The 20,459-nt window shown below is 50.6% G+C and overlaps 1 protein-coding gene across 1 annotated transcript in view; it reads left to right on the top strand.

The window, feature by feature from the left end:
• ADCY3 (adenylate cyclase 3) overlaps positions 1-20,459 on the top strand; it is an 82,790-nt gene that overhangs the window by 30,358 nt on the left and 31,973 nt on the right. The window contains exon 3 of the mRNA XM_012788115.3: positions 6,220-6,369. Within this exon, the coding sequence (XP_012643569.1) occupies positions 6,220-6,369 (150 nt within the window). The remainder of the gene's footprint in view (positions 1-6,219; positions 6,370-20,459) is intronic.

Below are 20,459 nucleotides of genomic sequence, written 5' to 3'. Positions count from 1 at the left end.
GGAATGTTCTGTAATCTTCAGGCTCAAATGAGCTTATAAGGAGAGATTGGTTTAGAGAATTTATAGGCAAGAGAACCACCAAACTGCCTCCAGTGGGGGGACTTCCACTCTAAAGCCCTGCTTAGAGCGGCCCCCTGTCCCTGTGGACTGGTAAAAAACGTGCAGGATCTTGTGATGCATACAATTCCAAAAGGAAGGATCTTGTAAAGGAATTTTCACATGGTTGCATTCTGAGCTCAGGGGTTAGAGGAAGCCTTAGTCTGAATGTTTACCCACTTGGGAGATTCATTTTATTTTTAAAAATAAAATTTTTATCTATTTCATATTATTTTTAAAATGTGTATTTTAAAAAGGAACAATTCTTTTGAAATAAGTTATTTCTAGAAAATCATTTTAGGAGTAATAAAACTTTAAAAGATCTACAAATAGACTGGGCGTGCAGTGGCTCATGCTTGTAATCCCAGCACTTTGGGAATCTGAGGCTGGAGGGATCACATGAGGCCAGGAGTTAGAGACTCTGCCTCTGCAAAAATAAAAAAAATTAACCAGATGTGGTGGTGCCCGCACACTTGCAGTCCCAGTTACTCAGAAGGCTGAGGCAGGAGGATCGTTTGAGTGCAGGAGTTCCAGGTTGCAGTCAGCTTTGATCATGCCACTGCATTCCATCCTTGGTGGCAGAGCAAGATCCTGTCTCAAAAAAAAAAAAAAACCTACAAATAAAAAGACCCCAGTGGCTGCCCTGTTGCTTACCCCTGTCACCATAGAGCAGGCGTCCTCAAACTACAGCCCGCGGGCCACATGTGGGCTGCCTAACACATTTATTCGGCCCTTCGGATATTTTTGCCACTGCTGCCTGTCCTGCTTAGCAGCCGACTCGTCCCGGGCCCACAGTGCGCACTCTCCAACAGTCTGAGGGACAGTGAACTGGCCCCCTGTTTAAAAAGTTTGAGGACCCCTGCCATATAGCCCGGTTGTCTAAAGGGGACCAGGGGGTGAGAAGAGGTGACTTGAGCAGGCTTCTCAACCTTCTCAACCTTATGAGTTTGAGGGGATTACCTTGCGACTGTAGTCTGCCATGGGACCCAGGATTGGGCAGTGTGGCAGGCTGGTCCCTGGATCATACCAAGGAGCAAGGGTTTGAGCACCAGTCTCTTGCCCAGACCAGGGAGCCTCCTCCGGTCTGTTCTCACGGTCAGATGGGTGTGCACACAGCACAGCACAGCACAGCCCGGGTGCGTCCTCCCCCGGGCCGTTTGCTGAGTGTGGTGTCCGAGCTCATCTTTGCGTTTCAGAGGATGCCGTCCCACTCTGTCTTTCCTTAATGCCCAGGTCTTCGTGAGGCCATCTTCAACGTCACCCTGTTGGGATGTGACCCCCCGACCTTGCACGCCTTGCTTTATACCTCTTTGTGTGCTCTGCCTCGCTCTGGGTAGTTCCCAAACTGTCCCCCATCTGCTGTCCTCCAGGGAGTGACCGAGCCCCAGTCCTCTTTGTACTTCGGGCTGGGCCAGCTGGGGAAGGTTGGGTGCTCATTAGAAGGCCGGAGGCAGGGAAGCTGGGTACCAAGAGCACCTGGGGCTGGGAGGCCATGTTCGCTGATGGCTTCTGCCTGCGCCTCTGCTGGCCAGAGGCTGAAGGGGTCATGGTGAGTGGCGAGTCTGTGAGCACCGTCATGCCCGCAGCTCAGTCCAGCCCAACAACTCGGGGTTTCCTGAGCACCTGGTGCTGGAGGGGGCCCCACTGGCAGGACATGGGTGAGGACAGTGGAGCCTGCCTTCCTGGGCACCTTGCCTTCCCGGGCACCTTGTCTGGTGGAGGAGATGGGTCTGTCCACAGATCGTAGCAGGAGCACGTGCAGAGGCGTGGGGAGGGGCAGGGGCTGCCTTTGGGACAGCGGTGAAGGTGTCAGAGTGGACGGGAGGCCTGTGTGGGGTTCTCAGTGTGGACGAGGAGCTGGCCAGGCGGGCCGGGTGTGGGGGGTTTGCACAGTGGTGGGAGCAGGGAAGGCAGCCCTGGAGGGAGAAGAGACGAGTTCTGAAAAGGAAGGTCTCCCCCACTCCGCCCTCACCCTGGGGTGGGAGCACTGGGAAGTTATTCCCAGCCCAGCAGAGCTCAGGGCCGGGTCGGGAGGAATGCATGTGTCACAGCGCCGTGAGAGACCCAGTTTGGATTCTCAGTAGGGCTCAAGTTGTCCCCAGAGGCTGAATTTTTTCCTCCATCTCTAATTCTTAAACTCTAATGAGAGGCGGTCCAGAGCGATGTGCTTTACCGGGGTGACAGTGGCCCTGCTTACCTTGTCATCACGTCATTCTTGAAGCCACACCTGCCTGGCCCTGGGGGGCCGGGACAGCGACACGTCACTGTCGTGCCCGGTGCCAGCATGGTGTTCGGCTCGCTGCTGAAGGAGCGAAACTCACTTTTTGCAGACATATTTTGAGGGGCGCGCTCATTTTGCTAGGTGAGACACACGTTTACAACTGTGAAACAGGAACTCTCTGAATTTTAACAGCGTAGGGATGATGACCACCACTGTGTATGGAAACTGGAAAATCTGCAAAGGTTCTTCATTCCACATTAAAATTGTGTGGCTCACACGTAAGTGCTATAGGTCTGGTACCTTCATGAACATTTACATTTTAGTTTAAAAATGCCTACTGTTCTTTCTGGGCGAGGCAGGGTTATGAATGTGTAGACAAGCCGAGGAGTGCTTTAGGGTGGCGTTTTAAACCATAGAACAGTAAGAGATGAGTGCGGGAAGAGAGCTCGTCCTCTAGTTTTGACTCCTTGCTTGATCTAAATTCTTTTTCCTATAAAACTGGAATAACATCGCCTACCTTAGCGGTGGCTGTAAAGTTACACGATGTGAGGCTGATAAGGTATGTGCCAAGTTTAGGACATGATGCTGTGATGTTGAGGGGTGTCACAGGCAAGGAAGCTGAGGCCAGCAGCGGGGGCTCCCAGTGTCACCCAGGAGCACGTGCAAAATGCTGCTGCCCTCGCGGCCCACCCACCCACTGCACAGGTGCCCGGCGGTGCCGTCATCATCCCAGGTGACTGTGATGGGCGGCCTCTCCCGCCACCAGCGTGGCTCCTTCTGCCCATTCCGGAGTCTTCCTCCTCCAAACCAGATTCCTGTCTCCTGGTTTGGGGTGTCCTTGGCTTGGTAGTGTCACCCTGCTGGATTTGTGCCCTGGCCTTGGAGGCTGTGAGCCGGCCTGAGGGCCGTTGGCTGAGCCTCCCACCACTCTGCCCCCAGGCCGGGGACTGCTGAGCTTTTTCTAGGTCTTGCGGCCTTGACTTTGTTAGACCCCATGGGGTGGAATAGAGCAACAGCACCCCCAGGGCCCTCCTCTTCAGTTGAGGCAAGTTGAAGGACTTGGGGGAGCCCTAGGAAACCCAAGGCCTGGCGCTCCCGAGAGAACTGTCTAGGAACAGAGGAGCTCACCCGGAGGGAGTTCCCTGGCAGTGTGGTCCCTGCAGCCAGGTCGGGAGGGGCCCGAGGCCTCTCTGACCAGGGGGTGCTCAGGGACTGGAGATCTCATGACTCTGTGGCCAACCAGCCTCTCCTTCCCTCCAGCCTCCTCCCCTGGCCTCCATGGGCCAGGTCGTCTCTAGTCCCTGCCTTGGCCCTCGGAAGTGGGGTGAGTAAAGACCAGACGGCATCCGGCATGGGGAGCCTCGGGGCGAGTCAGTGCACCCTCAGCTCCTATGGGCTGACACTGGAGCTCAGAGAGGTCATTTGCCTGGAGGGCTACCCAGCTAGCGAGGGGCAGTGTCAGAATGGAGTGAAAACTTGGGTTTTATTTTAAATACATACAGATCAGTGGGAGAAATACTGTGCTGCATAGACGGTCGCCAGACCTGACACCTATCACTTTCTTTGGGTTAGCCTCTTTGGTGGCCACGGCGTGGGGCTTTCCCATGGCAATTCTCTGACGGCCTGCACAGCGGTCTGATTTCCTTAGGTGGACGCCTGATGAGAATGACGGCAACTCCTGACACGAGCTCAGCGCTGTGCACGTTACAGAGCCTGTCCCGCCTGTCCCGCCTGTGCCCCTGAGAAGGCCAGGCAGGGCCTGTCATTGGGTGGCAGGAAGACCCCAGAGCACAGAGCCCAGGGGACAGCCCAGGCTGGTTGTGGCCCCAGGGCAGCCTGCCTTGGGGGGCCCTCAGTTCACAGTCACTGACACCAGCAGGGGCGGTCTAGGGCTTGGTTCCCGGCTGGCCTCCACCCCGACACGTAGCCTCCCCCTTGGCCTATGGGGCCCAGCGCCTGTGAGCCCAGGAGCCATCACCCCTGGGGACTGCTGTGTTGCTCTGTGAGGAAGCGGGGGGCGGGGGGTGGGGGAGTGCCAGCCTGACCTGTCACCCAGCCCTCCCAGTTTCTGGCATTGTGAGCTTGAGGACAGCAGATTTCCAAGGCCACATGGCCCCCACAGGAAGGTGGCCTCTGGGCAGGTTCCTGGAGCCCAGACCAGATCAGCTTTGAGACCCAACGTGGTCTGTGTGACTTGCTTTGACTCACTGAACACCAGTCGGCAGCTTTGCTGATGATCAGGGTCACTGAGTGGCCTGAGGCCACACTCACAGTGACACTCAGCCGGGTGGGCCCTCCTCCCCCGGCAGAAGGGCAGGGGTGCTCAAAGGGCTTGCCCCAGAGATGGCGTAGGGGATTGGGGCTGCCTGGGCCCAAGAGGACAAGTCATTAGATGTGGGACTGGCCACCAAAGCCTGGGAACCTGCAGCCCGGGACATGCTGACCAGCACTGAGACACACCCGACCTCCCAGCTGCTCACTGTGCAGCGGCCCGTGCCCTGGGGACCACGTGCAGAGGCTGTGGGAACTCTGCTGGGTGTGGTGGTGGCAGGTCCCCAGGGCGAGCATCGCTTGGCTCCGATGCAACAGAAAAGCAGTTCAGAGGGGATGTGACGTCACCAAGAGAACCCAGAAAATTCACGTCAGAACTAATTCCCTTGTCTAGTAAACCACCTTGTGTAAAAATCCAAAATTGTCTTCCCTATGGTTTTCACCTGCCCCAGAGCCCATTGTATTCCACTGGGCCAACCTCTTCCCCCACGAGGGCCAGAAATTAAGAAACCCTTCTGCTTCTCTTCCCATTGCGCTTCCCGCCTCCAAACCCACATCTGAGGAACTGCGCCTCTAAGTCTGTGCTCCTCTGGGCAGGGCCTCTGGGAAGCAAGGCTGGGAGTGTGGTGGGAGTGTGGGCCCGGCCTCAGGGGAGGGTGTGGAGCTGGGGGACGGGAGAGGCCGGACCAGGAAGCAGCCTTGCTTGGGGGAGGCTCACAAGGCCAGTGGTCTTGGAGACGTGGAAGAAGTTAGCACCTGGTCCAGCCATGATGGGGCATCGGCCAGGAGCAGAGCCCGCAGCAGCCAGCGCCTGGACGTCAGGCGTCAGGTATTCAAGTCCATGTCCAAGGTTACCTCCCTAGGAGGCCATTGGGTCTGCAGTCCCAGCAGCCTGTGGCAGTGGGCTAGGGACCAGGACACCTGGGGGAGTCTGTAGGGTGCCAGGGATGGGGAACAGGCTCTGGATGCCCAGGAAGGCCTCTGGGCCAGTGCACTGAGCTTGCAGGCAGTGGGGACATGCCAGGTCCTGTGACCCTGCCTTGCAGCTTGAGACCTGAGCGCTGGTACTAGTCTCCCCTCACCTGCTGGCAGGTGGGGTTGGCTGAGAGGATGTATATGAATCCTGGAAAATTATAAATCTGTGACATGTGTAAGGTAGCATTGTGACTACTGATTCAGCTCAGGACCTCTTCAGGTCTCCTGTGACATCCCAAACGATCTACAGGTTTTAGGATGACACATTCCTGGCCGGTCGGTCGGACCTGGGGTTTGTACACCCACCTCCCCAGATACAGCACAGCACCTGAGAGCGCCTAGTGGCGAGTGCTCTGTAAGTGCTGGTTGAATAAACCGGTGAAGGAATGAATGGGTAGCTGCGGGCCTGGGAGTGGTGGCCCCTCAGCCAGCCTCGTGGGAGCCCTGAGCCTCTCAGGCCTCAAGCCACGCCCTCGGGCGGGCCTCACCCATTCACGGTACACAGGGCAGGGTCTGCTCCAAGGACCTAATGCCTGATCTAGGTCCACCAGGTGACTTGGGGTTTGACTTTGGTCACCACCCACCCCATCATCTCCATCCCCTTTCCTGAAGACATGCCTTCACCACTGTCCTTTTCTCTCCCTGTTGGGGTGCAGATCCTGGCCAACATCTTCCTCTACCTGTGCGCCATCGTCGTGGGCATCATGTCCTACTACATGGCCGACCGCAAGCACCGGAAGGCCTTCCTGGAGGCCCGCCAGTCGCTGGAGGTGAAGATGAACCTGGAGGAGCAGAGCCAGCAGCAGGTGGGGCTGGGCCTCTGGGGCTCTCTGGGAGGCCTCGGGTCTGGAGCTCGGGTTTGGGGACTGTGGCCTGGGAGGAAAGGCCTGTCGGAAGGGAGACGAACTAGCGTAAGGCGCCGGGGCTCTGTGGGGCTTGAAGTTCATGTGCCAGGGTCAGGTGCTTGCTTCCCGTCGTGGCCTTTGGGTGCCTCCCTGTCAGAGTGCTGCTTCTAGATTTGGGGGAGCTTCTCATTCCTGAATCTCCTTTTATTTGACCTAAACCTCTCTACCCGACCCGGGTGCCCACAGCCTGGTTTTCTTTTCCGTAATGTAAAACTTTTTATTTTAAAGAAATGTGTTGCCCGATCGGCCAGCTGCTCCCTGCCCTCCTTTCTCAGGGGACCTTCTCAGGCTCGGGGCAGAGGCGTCCACAGGCGTTGCTTCACATGCACCTTCTCCGCCTCCCCCGCCACTCTTGCCCCAGCTGCAGAATTGCACCGTGCACCTACTGTGTGCTCCGCAAGAGCATCTCGGCCCATTCGTCGGCCTCACGCCCTCCACCCAGGGAGCGAGTCCCCACTACTTCCCATTCGAAGTCACTGATGCAGAAGGAGCGCCAGCCCAGTCCCCGGGGACCCCCTGTTTACATTTTCCATCCAGGGAAGGGCCTGGCCGTGCCTGCTCTTTGTTTATTGGCTTAACTCCAGCCTAATCCACGACAGAGCCGTCCTCCCCGTCCTCACGGGACGCAGTCTTTTAAGTAGCGTTTGGTCTGGATTCATCTCAGATGCTTTTCAAAGGTCTCCAGAACTTACATCCACCAACTTCCTGTTACCCGTAGGTTGATTTCCCCTTCAAAAACAAATTGCATAGGTTGAAACTGTGATTCTCCGCCCTGGGAACCCTGTCACTTTGTGTTCAGGAGGCTCTGGATTCACCGAAATGGCTGTTGTCATAGGTGCTGCCACCCAGGTGAATGGGGGCTTAGTTTCAGGGCCACTTGGGAGCTGTCAGGCCTCCCCCACATTCTGCAGGTGATGCTACTTCAAGGCACACACTGGGTCATTTAGGTGATGGGTCTCTCTGTCCTGGGGATGTTTTTTCTTTCTCTGTTTACCAGTGAGATCTAGTAGCCTCTGAGCTGGGCTTCAGACTTGCTTCTTTCAGACAGCAGGGTTAGGAGGGGAATTTCCCTGGTCTCGTTGTGACAAATGTCCAGACTTAGTGGCCCATCATATCCACTCCTTTGCTTTGGCCCCACACCCTGTTGTCCCTGAGGAGCTGCTGGGCCTGCATGTATTTAAAGAATCCCCCATCCTGCCTTTATGAAGCCCCTGGTGGCACTTTTCAACTTCTGTTTTCTGTGCCGTCTCTCTTCTTGTTTGCATCTGATCTCTCATGCTTCGTGGCAAACCTCTGGACCTCTACACTTACAAAATGCATGTGTCGCCACCTCGCTAGGCCGGGGAGTTCTTTTTTACACAGCATTCGTGCAGTTTTCAGTATATCTGTCTGTGTCAATCTTGTCTGTCTCATACTGTATAATCCAGGGCATCTTAAGTCACACTGAGCAGAGCTTGTTGGGGGGGCCTCTTGGCGTGGTGAGGAAGGCCCTGTGTCTCACTCGGGGCTATTACTCTCTGTGTAGATAATTCAGATGAGTTATCCACCCCTTAGAGCCTCACTTTCCTCATCTGCAGAATGGAGCTATTGACATTTATCTTGCAGGGTATCTTGAGGGTCAGATGAGAGCCACAGACTGAAGTGCTTTGTAACCTGGAGAGCTTGCAGATGGCTGCAGTGCACAGGCCAGAGGCCCACTTTCTAGTGCCCAGGGCCATATACTCCCTCTGGGCAGGGTTGGCGCAGGGAGCCTAGGGACTGGCAGAGAGGGACATCCCCACACGCTCCAGACCCAGACACCATGGAGCAGCCTGCCCGGGCCACGCTGCACCAGCAGAGCAGACTCGCCCGGGCGGGAGAGGTCCGGGCTAGGTGGAAGGCAGGGCAGGAGTGGGGCGCCTGGCCAGGCACACAGCAGGGGCCCGTAAATGACCATCAGGTGGAATGAATCTGTCTAGCCAGGCTCTGTCCTGAGTGTGACTTTGGGCTAGTTCCTGCTTTCTTTGGACCTCCATTTCCCTGTGTATAAAACCTTCTTTGAGAGATTGTTTTAAAGATAAAAGGGATTTGTGTGAATACTGTCGGTGTTGCTAAGGCACTGTCACCATCAGGAGGGGTAGAATTCTGCCACCTGCAAGTGTCCATTTGCTCATATTTTCCTTGGGACTTTAGTGGCTGTTCATGAGAGACACCTGCCTGCCGTTTTACTTTCTTTCTGTGTCCTTGACAGGTTCTAGTATCATGGTTACACCAGACTCGTTAAATAATCTGGGAAGTGTTCCCTCCTCCTGATCCTTGGAAGAGTTTGAGGATGACTTGGGGACTCTTAAATGTTTAGAATTCACTAGTGAAGTCCTGTGGGGCTGGAGTGTTCTTTGCGGGAAAATTCAGTTTCCATCACAGATACAGGTGGTTCAGATCTTATATTTCTTGTAGTGTGTTTTAGAGAGTTTTTTCCCCCAAGAAACTTGTCCATTTTATCTGAATTTTCCAAATTTTGGCATAATGTTTATAATATTTTTGTTTTATCTTTTGTGTATGAAATTTATAGTGATGTTCCTTCTTTCATTACTGATAATTGGTGCCTTCTGTTTTTTAATTTTTTCTCACTCTGTCTTGCTAAGGCTTATGAATATTTTAGCCTCTTCAGTGAACCACCTTTTGTCTTAGTTGCTTTCTTTATACATTTCTTGTTCATAATTTATGCTTTTAACTTTGTCATATTCTTTTTTCTACTTTCTTTGGGTTTGTGTCCTTTATTTACCTACTTGGGATAGAACTCAGATAACTCATTTTCAGCCTTTCTTTCCTAAAACATGCATTTAATGCTGTAGTTTTTGCTCATTACACAGCTTTAGCTTTGTCCCGTAAGTTTGATGTCATATTTTCACTGTCATTTGATTTAAAATATTTTCTAATTTTCACTGAAATGTCTTTGATTCATGGGCTACTTAGAAATGCATCGATTAATTTCTAAACATGAGGATGTCTTTAAAATTAGTTTTTTAAAATTGATTTTTAGCTTAATTCTACTATGGTTACAAGAGTTAGTAACCATACTTTCTACCATTTCAAGCCTTTGAAATTTGTGAGAACTTGATTTTTGGCCTTGCCTGTGGTCAGTTTCATGTACTTGAGAATGATATACTGCAAATGTGTCAAAATATCTTTTAAAAAGGAAATAATGTCAATTATGTCGTATTTGCATCTGCCCCAAATTACTTACCTCTTTAGTCACCACGCAAGGTCTTCACATGGTTTAATTTCGTTTAAGGATCCCCTGTACCCCCCCTTTCTGGTTGTTGTTGTATTTTGATTTAACATGTATATTTGAAGCCCCACCAGCGCTTACATATGAACAGTTGTCTTAGACACTAGTAGTCACTGCTCGTAGTCACCCTCTCACGTTTGCTGTGCCTCCTTCATTTCTGCGCAGCGGCGTCAGTCTTCAAGATATCCTGTTTGTGTTACTTTTTATGCAGGTCTGTTGGCAGCCAATTCTCTCTGTTTCTAATTGCCTGGAAATATGCTTAATTCGCTTTCATTTTTTATTTTTTATTTTTATTTATTTATTTATTTTTTTTGAGACAGAGTCTCGCTTTGTTGTCCAGGCTAGAGTGAGTGCCGTGGCGTCAGCCTCGCTCACAGCAACCTCAAACTCCTGGGCTCGAGCGATCCTTCTGCCTCAGCCTCCCGAATAGCTGGGACTACAGGCATGAGCCACCATGCCCGGCTAATTTTTTTTATATATATATCAGTTGGCCAATTAATTTCTTTCCATTTATAGTAGAGACGGGGTCTCGCTCTTGCTCAGGCTGGTTTTGAACTCCTGACCTTGAGCAATCCGCCCGCCTCGGCCTCCCAAGGGCTAGGATTACAGGCGTGAGCCACCGCGCCCGGCCTCGCTTTCATTTTTGAAAGACACCATCCTTGTTTGTGTTGCTGTAATAGAATACCACAGACTGGGTAATTTATAAAGAACAGAAATTTACTTCCCTTAGTACTGGAGTCTGGGAAGTCCAAGGTCGAGGTGCCGGCATTTGGTCTGGTGAGGGCTTTCTCCTTGTGTCCACTCGTGGCAGAAGGGCAAGTTGGCCCAATGCTGTGTGGAGCCTCTTTTAAAAGGGCCTTAATCCCGTCAAGGAGGGAACAGCCCTTGTGGCCTAATCACTTCTTAGAGGCCCCACCCGTTAATACTATCATTGACAACACCTGAACTTTGGAGGGGACACACTCAAACTGTAGCAAAAGTTTTTGCAGATATGGAATTCAAGGTTCCCAGTTCTTTTTACTTTCAACCCTTCGAAGGTGTTGTTCCACTATCCTTCAGCTTCCATCGTTCCTGCTGAAGTACCAGTTGTCAGACATACTGTTGCTTGTGTTACAGTCATGCATGTTTTTCCTCTGGTTGCTTTTAGAATGTTCTCTTCGTTTGTGGTTTTCAGCAGTTTTACAATGATGTCATTGGAGTTTTCTTGGTAGTTACACTGCTTGGTATTCAGGGAGCTTCTTGAATGGGTGGTTGGATGTCTTCCATCAGTTTTGAAATTTTAATCTAGTATCTTTTACTAAGTTCCAGAGCTATCTCTTTTTTTTTTTTTTTCTGAATGTTCCTTTTTTTATTCTTTGGTCTATGCTGTAGACAGAATATCTTTACTGACCTAACTTCCAGTTTACTCATCTCTTCCTCTGCTTTGTCAAAACAATGGTGGAGCTTATTTATTGAATGTCTGATTTCAATTATTGTATTTTTTTCAGCTTTGGAATTTCTGTTTGATTTTTAAAACCGGATTCTAATTCACTGGTTAAGTACTCAATTTTGTCATCTATCTCTGGGAACATACTAAACATTTGTTTTGAGGTCCCTGATGTTGTATCTGGAATACCAATGTGTATGCATTTTTCTGTTGATGTTTGGTCCTGTCTCCTGGCATCCTGGCATTTTTAAGTTAAATACTGGATATTATGGGTGGAAAATAGTAGTGGCTCTGACTAATACTGTATCTCTCCAGAGAAGGTTTACTTTTCTTGAAGCAGACGGTTACAGGAGGGGCAGACCACACTGATCCAACAATAGTGTACACAAAGTCATACTCGCTGTTGTATGGTTCTCTTTTCTTTGGGGTCTCAGCCCCTCTACTCTGTCTTGGAATCCTTGCTCATTAGTCCTTATTTCTCCAGCTCTAGCCGTTGCTCTCTGTTCAGCCTGTTGGTCCTGGTCTCAAGGGAAAAGTGGCAGAGTGTATTGGGCTCACTTAAATGCATTTCCCTCCCCCGGAGATCTTGAGAAAGTCCTGGCTGCTTTGGTTGTTTCCATTGCCTTTAAAGATCTGGGGTTTTTTGTATCTTATCCAGCTTTTTATAGCTGTTATTTTATAGTTGGTCTGATATAAGCTTCTCTATAATAGTAAGAAACAAAAGTTGGATGTTAATTAAGAATGTTTTAAGTAGTTAAAAGTATACATGGTATAAAATTAGAAAAGTATGAAAAAGGGTATCCCAGGAAAAGCAAGTCATCCTGTACCCATTTCCCCTGCCATCCAATTCCCAGTCTGTTGGACAACCACTGTGATCTTTTTTGTGTACCCTTTCAGAGGGATTCTGTTTATTTCCATATGTGTGTATATAGATGACTTTCTCTCTGTCTCTCTCTCACACACACAGTAACCTATTCACTCTTTTGCATGTGATCTCTTACTATCTTAGCATTCTTATTCCATACTTCATTGCCTCATCCTTTTTAATGACTATGTTGTATTCTGTTATATGGAAGTATCATTATTTTACCAGTTTTCCCTAGGTAGACATTTAGGTTACTTCCAATGTTTTGTTACTATAAACATTGCTGTAATAAATATCCTTTTAGGGACATGGTATGCATGTGTAAGTGTATCTGAAAAAGAATAAAAAAAACCTAGAACTGGAATTGCAGGATCAAAATGTAAATATGCATTTATAAATTTCATGTATATTTTATTGTGGTAAAATATACATAGCATAAAACTTACCATTTTAACCATCTTTAAGTTACAATTCGGTGGCATTAAGTACATTTATTGTACATTAAGTACATTACAGTGTTGTGCAACCATCACCACTATCCATTTCCAGAACTTTTTCATCATCCCAAGCAAACTCTGTGCCCAGTAAACACTCACTCCCCATTCTCCAGCCTCTGGTAACAGCTGCTGTCTGTCTCTGTGAATTTGCCTGTACTAGGTACTTCATGTGAGTGGAGCCATACAATATTTATCCCTTTCTGACTGGCTTGTTTCATTGAGCATAATGTCTTCAAGGTTCATTTGTGTTGTAGCCTGTGCCAGAATTTCCTTCCTTTTTAAGGCTAATATTCCCATCGTGCGTATAGACCACATTTTGTTTATTGATTTGGGTATTTGGGTTGTTTCCCCCTTGGACATGTGAATTATGCTGCTGTGAACATCAGTGTGCGAGTACCTGAGTCTCTGCCCTCCGTTCTTGGGGATAGATACCTGGAAGTGGAATTGGGGGTCACATGGTAGTTCTGTGTTTAACTTTTTGAGGAATCAGGCATGTGCATTTTTAATGTTGATAAATACTGCCAAATTGTCTCATATAGAGTTTCAAACAATTTACACTCCTCCCAGCAATGAATGAGAGTGCACTCAGGCACTTAAATTTTTCTTGTTTATCTAGAAAATACTTTGCTTTTTGGAACCCCTGAAGGTTTTCCAAGGGTTCCTGCTTGAAAGTCCCAGCCCCAAAGAATAGGCCTCACGCTGAAGGTCATTTCCTGCCTTTTATTCATTTGGTTCACAGCCAGGTAAACTGAAGTTTGAAAGAGTCTCTTCTCTTTCTTTGCATACATAGTACAATATTTGGTAAGAAGAGACAAGTATAAGGAAAAATATACTAATAGAGGCATATTCCTTTAAGTCTTTTTTATTTTTGCCCTGAGATTTGAGAGCGTCTTAACCATATTTTGTCCTGGTTGTAAATGCAATGTCTTATTCTTGTATAGCACAGTAGCTAAGAACCAGGTACTCGAGTCTCTGCCTACCTCCTATGGGTTTAGAGAAGGAAAACATTATAGAAAGTATTTATTTAGCACAGTGCCTAGACGTAGTAGGCACTCAGATTATCTAACATCTTATTATGGTTGTTGGGTAAAATTTTGAAGAGACAGAAAAATATAGAAGAGACCACTAACATCTCTCATAATCTGGTGGTTTCTTTTAAAAATAGTGTTAAAAAATAGTGTTATAAATTGGGTTCCCAGATAGAAAAGGTTTTCTGGGTTGCTTGATTTTTTTTTTTTTTTTTTTACTGAGGTGGGTGGAATTTATATAACATAAAACTAACCATTTACAAGTGGGCATTCGAAGTCCTGTGCATCTGCCACCTCTGGCTAGTTCAGAAACATTTTCATCACCCCAAAAGAAAACCTGGTATCCAAGCTAAATTTTTAAAACCAGACAGCAAGGTACCTGGTGAGCCCTGGGACGGTCCTTGCTCATGAGGACAGAAGACCCAGGTCCTTGTACGCTCCCACCATCCTTGTGTTGTCCTCTCCCTTTGACAGACACCAGAGTCTGCACGGGGTGGGGGTGCGGGAGCCCCCACTGGTGAACTTGGACCTGGGGTTGCAGCCAATGCTCTGCCAGCAATTTCTGGGGAGTAGAAAGCCCTAGCTTTCCCACTTTCTCCCTGTGTGACATTGGCACTTTGCCTCTCTGGTCTTCAGTTTGATCTTCTGAAAAATTGGGATTAAAAATAATATGGCTGGGGGTGGTTGAAGAATCACGTGAAGTAAGAAGGCAGAGGAGAGCCTAAAAACTGTGAAACCTTTTGGGCATATTAGCTGGTGTCACTGTCACACTGGCCCCAACCCCTGGGGACACGCTGGCTAAAGGGGGAGTGGTGAGGAAGGATGGGAGCTGGCAGGGGCCAGTGTGCCCTTCCTCTTAGTTCCAGTTGGGACAGAGGTTGCTCCTTCCCCAGACATCGGGGCTGGCGTGGGGAGCAGCTTGGGCTCTAGGCAGATTTTATGTCCCAGGAGCGTCAGCTGAGGAGTCTTTGGAGCTGAGTGCAGGCTGGTAATAGAGGTTGCATGATCCCTTTCACTTTCCTCCTGTAAAAGCCCCTCATGAGAATAAAACTGAGATAATAGATGGAAAAACACTTTGGTAAAGGGCTGCAGATAGCCCTGGCAGGAGAGGAAAGAGAAGGTGGTTCAGCCTGATCTTAGCTTGGATCCAAGCTGCAGCCTTGAACTCCTGGGTTCAAGTGATCCTCTTGCCTCAGCCTCTCCAGCAGCAGGGACTACAGGTGTGTGCCACCATGCCCTGCTCACTTTTATGGTTTTTTTTTTTTTTTTTTTTTTTTGAGAGATGGGGTCTCACTGTGTTGCCCAGGCTGGTCTTGAATTCCTGGCCGCAAGTGATCCTCCTGCCTCAGTCTCCCAAAGTGCTGGGATTACAGACATGAGCCACCATGCCTGGCCTGCACTGAATGTCTTTTTTTTTTTTTAACTAAATTTAAAATATTGTTATCCAAGTGTCCCCTCCCAAAAAATTTTTAGTATACTCTTTGCAAGAAGGGTCTCCTTTCAGAAGTTAGTGCTCGGGGTCCAGGTCTCGCTTTTTATTTGGTCTGGTGCCTTCACCTTGTTTTCTGTAAATTGCCTCAGGGGTACAGGGTGGGAGGGAAGTGCCCTGCCACAGCGGCTGTGGCCTCATCCTCCTCCTCTGCTGTAAAGCAAGGCAGAGGGATCCCATCCCGGAGTCTGATTCCATTCTCTCGTTGCTGTCCCCTGGTCATCTGTACTCTGCTTTGTGAAGATGACTGGCCTCCTGCTAACGACAGTCCACTCCAGGAGGGGGTGCAGACACTGGTCCCCCGGGAAGGGGCAAGGTAGTCCGGTCCCTTTGTGTGTCCTTACCAGGGCAGGTGTGTCCAGCATGTCAGGGGTGTGTCGTGACAACAGAACATCTGGGTAATGAAAGGATCTCGGATTCCAGTTGCTTTGCTGCCTTAGCCTCCCTGGCTCCAGCCTCTTATGCAGGCCGGCAGTGGGCTGGCCCCACTCTGAGACCTTGTGGATTCGGAGCTCTCTGAGCATGCAGAGGAGATCCTTTGCATCTGCTAAGCATACGTCTAACTTTTTAGGCAGCCCAATGGCATTTATCTGTGGAATAGGGCCACCAAGGTAGACTCAGGCCTCTCCCCAGCCCCGTGGGCATGTTAAGGTAGAGCAGCAGGCCCAGATGAAAGAACTGGAGTTGTTTGTCTTTATCCCCATGTGACTATACTCCAGGGGTTAGTTGGGGACCTTGAGGGTTGCTAAGCGTCCCAACTGCCACCTGGCAACAGCAGGCATCCAGAAAATCCACCAGATACATAACTGTTGCCAGGTACAAACTACAGAATTATAAGCTGTTCTGAATCACATACTCAGAATCACTTGGAGGGGAGTGGGATGTGGGTGAAGGAGGATGTGGGGAGGATAGAGGGGTGGTAGGGAGGTGGCCAGGGCAGGCTGCGCTTCCTTCAGAGCAGGTCCTGTGTGGTCAGCCAGTGCTGTGCCTGTCCCGTCTCAGCGAGGAGAGGCCTGCCCTCAGCGCCCACCTCCACACGGGGGAACCGTGGCCTGGGGTATCTGGAGGGGGGGGAGGCCAGGGCTGACCACGCAGGGTCTAGGTCGGAAAGCCATTCACCATCTTCACCCAAGGTGCCAGGGGATCACGACTGAGGCGGACACCGGTGGGCTTCCGGTCAGCTCTTGGGGGATGTGCACAGGCGGGACAGCTGTGTTCTCCTTCTGCCTTAACCCAAAGCCCAGGGGCACCCGTCACTGGAGATTGTGTTTCTTCTTGGGGCCGTGGTCTCTCCCCAGGTGGGTGACCACCTGCCCTTGAGCAGGTCCATAGAGGGAAGAGCTGCCCATTTCCCACGAGAGTCGGACTCCGCCCCTGGGAGCCCCAGAGCTTGGGACCCTGGAATGCTGCCATTTCCTACGCTCAGCTTCTGTTTCTTATTTTCTCAATGTCCCTCCTCTCTGACCTTTGCCCAAGCCTGCTTCACTGTTCACTTCAAGACCTTTTGCGATGACGACAAGGCATAGAGGAATCTCAACCTAGAGACTGGTTCCTACAGGCGGTTGGAGGGGGAGAGGGGGCGTCAGGGCCGGAGAGAGGCAAGTTGCCTCTTGGCCTGGGGTTGGGCTTCCAGTACTGACCCTCCAGGTGCCCAGTGTTGTCCTTGCAACAGGGGGGTTGGGCTGGGGGACCTGCTTCCTTGGGGAGCCGCTGAGAGTGGGGAGAGGGGAAGAGGCTGGGATGGAGTGGGAGGAGTGTGCCTCCGCCTCTCCACGGAGCTCTTCCTTCTTGCACAGTGGCGCACAGTGGCCGAGTCGTCGTGTTTTCAGCATCTAACATAGTGGGTCAAACCCATCGTCTCCTTAACAGAAGCCACAGAGACATGTCCCCACCTGCCAGCCCCAACATCAGCCTTACAATAAACTTGCTGTCTTAACTTGTTCATAGAACTGCTCACAAATATATCTAGTATTTTTAGTTTTTAAAATTACTTTAAGCTTTTATGCTATTTTTAGCCTTGAATGCCTTTTTCTTTTCTTTTTTTTTTTTTTTTTCAGAGACAGGGTCTTGCTCTGTCACCCAGGTTGGAGCACAGTGGCACGATCTTAGCTTATTGCAGCCTTAAACTCCTGGGCTCTGGTGATCCTCTCACCTTAGCCGCCCTAGTGGCTGGGACTACAGGCATGTGTGCCACTGGCTAATTTTTAAAAAAAATTTTGTAGAGACAGGGTCTCACTATGCTTCCCAGGCTAGTCTTGAACTCCTAGCCTCAAGCAATCATCCTGCCTCAGCCTCCCAAAGTGCTGGGATCTCAGGCATGAGCCTTGGCTGTGGGGCTTCCGAGCTGGGCTCTGGCAGGTTGTGAGCCCTTAACACACCCTGCAGCATTTTTCTCTCCAGACAGTTGTTGCACCTGCTGTCTGTGTCCAGCGTGGCCAGTCTGTGGTACATTCTGCCTTTATCTGGCTGTAAGAAGGAAGTTACATTAGTGACAGGGGTAATTTATTGAATGTTTACTTTGTGCCAGGCCCTGGGCTGTGTTTTTTAGTGGATTATCTTGTTTAATAATGAGATATCTCATTTACTAGCTGGAGCTTCCCTCTGGCAAGGGCTCTACTCAGGAGCTCTGTTAACCGGGAGAATCACTTAGGGAGTCCCTGGGCCACATCCGGCCTATAGGCATCTGTTTGGTTTGACCTGTCCAGAGTTCTAAAATTTTCTGATACTTAAAAATTTGTACATTCTATATAAAAACCTAGTTTTTTGATTCCCTTGGAAAATGGAATGATCTGGTAGCACACTGTGCAGAGTGAGATTTACATTCATATTCTAGCAAGATCATTTACCACGTGACCTTGAGCCCTCAGAGCCCCAGTTTCCTTGTGAAATGGGAACAGAATAGGATTGTTAATAGGCCTAAAAGAACATTCATACGTGCAAGTGTTTCAGGCCCTCTCCTAGGTACTGGGGATACAGCTGGGAGCAGAGCGGACTCTCGCGGGGTGACAACCTTAAACAAATGAGCATGTGCTGAGTTGGGAGGTGGCAAGGGCTGCGGAGAGAAACAAGCAGGAGAAGGAGCTTCGGGACTGCCAGGGTGAAGGGAGGCTGCTGTGTGACATCTCGTGGCCAGGGAACGCCTTGCGCCAAGGTAAGAGTTGCTCAGAGACCTGACACAGCAAAGGTGTGAGCCGCGTAGGAGGGGAGAGGGAGCCTGGGAGGCAGAGGTGATGTGGGCCAGACCCTGCCCTGCCTTGTGAGGACCTGGGCTTTTCTCCTGAGGAAGATGAGGGCTGTTACCGGGTTTTAGGTTTTAAATAGAGAACGACAGCAGTGGAAGGAGGGGAGCAGGTAGAAGCTGTGTGGTACTTTGAGTGAGAAAGGAGAGCGGCTCAGGTCAGGAAGGTGGTGGTGGAGGTGCAAGGGGAAGGAGGATTCTGGATGTGTTTTGAAGCGGAGCCAACAGGACGCACTGCTGGATGGAGCAGGAAGTGGAGGAGTGAGGAGTTGATGGCACTAAGGATTTTAGCCTGGAAGCAGCTAGAAGGGCAGAGTTGCCATTTACAGAGCTGGCAGGACATTGAGGGGTACAGGTTTGGGTGGGGACGTGCTAAGTTTGACGTGCTTTGTAGACATCCAGGCAGAGCCAGTGGATGTGCCTTGCTCAGGCAGTTTTGGTGTATAGAGCTTGTCCTGAGCATCTCCCACACGCCTAGCGGGCTTGCGGGCGCTGTGCCTGCGTGTGCAGACTTCTGCGTGGGCCCTGTGGGGTGAGGATGTCAGATCACGTAGGACAGTGCCCGATAGCATGCCTGCGAGCTCCGCGAAAGTTAGTGACCAAATGGCACCTGGAGAACCTCAGATGCACTTTATTGCTTCTACCCAGGGATAATAAGATAGGTGAGTTTGCACCAGAGATGAGTCCTAAACCTGCCCCGCCCTCTCCTCTGCCCCAGAGCCACTCTGGGTCGTAGCAGAAGCCAGCCAAAGGGTGCAAAGACAGAAGCATCTGGTGGGAATTCTGGTCTCTGCAGGGACGGCTTCCCCATATCAGCCAGAGAGAGGCCCCTTTGTGTCCTGGCCTGCCCGGTTTGGAATAGGGCATGATGTACCCAAATGGGCAAAAGTAACGTGGGACAGACAGGAGACCCAGACGATCTGGCTGGTGCCACATGGCTTCTTGTGCTGCTTTTTAAGAAGCGGGAGGGAACTGGGAATTGCGCGGTGGGCAGAAAGGAGTCATGATCGGAGGTGGGGCAGAGGTGGGGTTAGCGAGCAGTGAGGTTTGCCCTGTGGTTGGGGACGAGGGGGGTGGGTGTGGAGGTGGTATGTGATGGAGAACGATGCTGTGGTGGACAAAGTCCTCATCTGGGGACTACTCCTTGTATTCACGTGGTCAGGAGACCAGTCAGAAACTGGTTTGGGTGCCTGGCTGGAGTGGCAGCTCTGGGTGTAGACAGTAAAGAAAGGCAGGAGCAACGTTTGGAAAGTGCACTGACAAGATTTATTGCTTCATTAGGAGTTAGCAAAGGGAACGAAGCCAAACCACCACACAGCCTTTGCAGGTGGAAATTTCATCTCTTTAATTTGCCTGAGCCTTCGTGGCCCTGGTAGTACTGAGCGGCTTTTTCTGGGTCAAGGACAGAAGTGGGTGGTGTGTGCTTCCACAGCAGACACTGCATGCACTCTTTCCCACCAATCGCAGATGCGGCCTCGGCATCCTTCTCAACACAGAGCTTCAGGCAGCTGCTCTCTGCCCCTGCGTGGCACGTGAGCTGCACTTCATTGCCACAGTGTTCTAGAGCTGTACCACGCAATGTGGTAGCCACTAGTCATAATGCAGCTATTTAAATTAATTAAAATTAAAAACTTAAAGTCACTTCCTCAGTTGCACTAGCCACTGGCTAGTGGATGCCATATGCGATAGCACAGATACGGAACACTTCTGTGACTGTGGAAGGTTCTGTTAGTGCTGTTCTGGAGGGTGGTGGCTTGCCCCTTGGGTCCCGCCTCCTAGCTGACAGCTCATTAACTCACTGAACCTCTAAGGAGCACTTGCTTTGTGCCAGGTACCCTTGGTAAGGGCTCCAGGTACTACATGTGTGGCCATCTTGGCTCCAGCGGGCTGTCTCCTGAGATGACAGCCAGTGTGGCCTGCACAGTGGCATCTGTCTGTGGGAGACCCGCACAGGAGTCCAGGCCAGTGACTGGAATCCCCACGTGCCCAGCGCCCCCCTCCTTTGCAGGCTAAGCGCTCTGGGCCGGCCTTGGGGCTGTGTGATTTCCACACTGTTTGAGATGACATGGCCTCGCGGTGACTGGTTGGTCTTGGCTCCCCCAAGACCAAGATTAAATGTGGCCCCTTACAGGGGTGGGGAACCTGTGGTCTTGGGGCCACACATGGCCTTCTGGATC

Source organism: Microcebus murinus, chromosome 3, assembly GCF_040939455.1.
Source record: "Microcebus murinus isolate Inina chromosome 3, M.murinus_Inina_mat1.0, whole genome shotgun sequence".
Classification (NCBI taxonomy): Eukaryota; Metazoa; Chordata; class Mammalia; order Primates; family Cheirogaleidae; genus Microcebus; species Microcebus murinus.
This window is presented reverse-complemented; position numbering and strand designations above follow the sequence as displayed.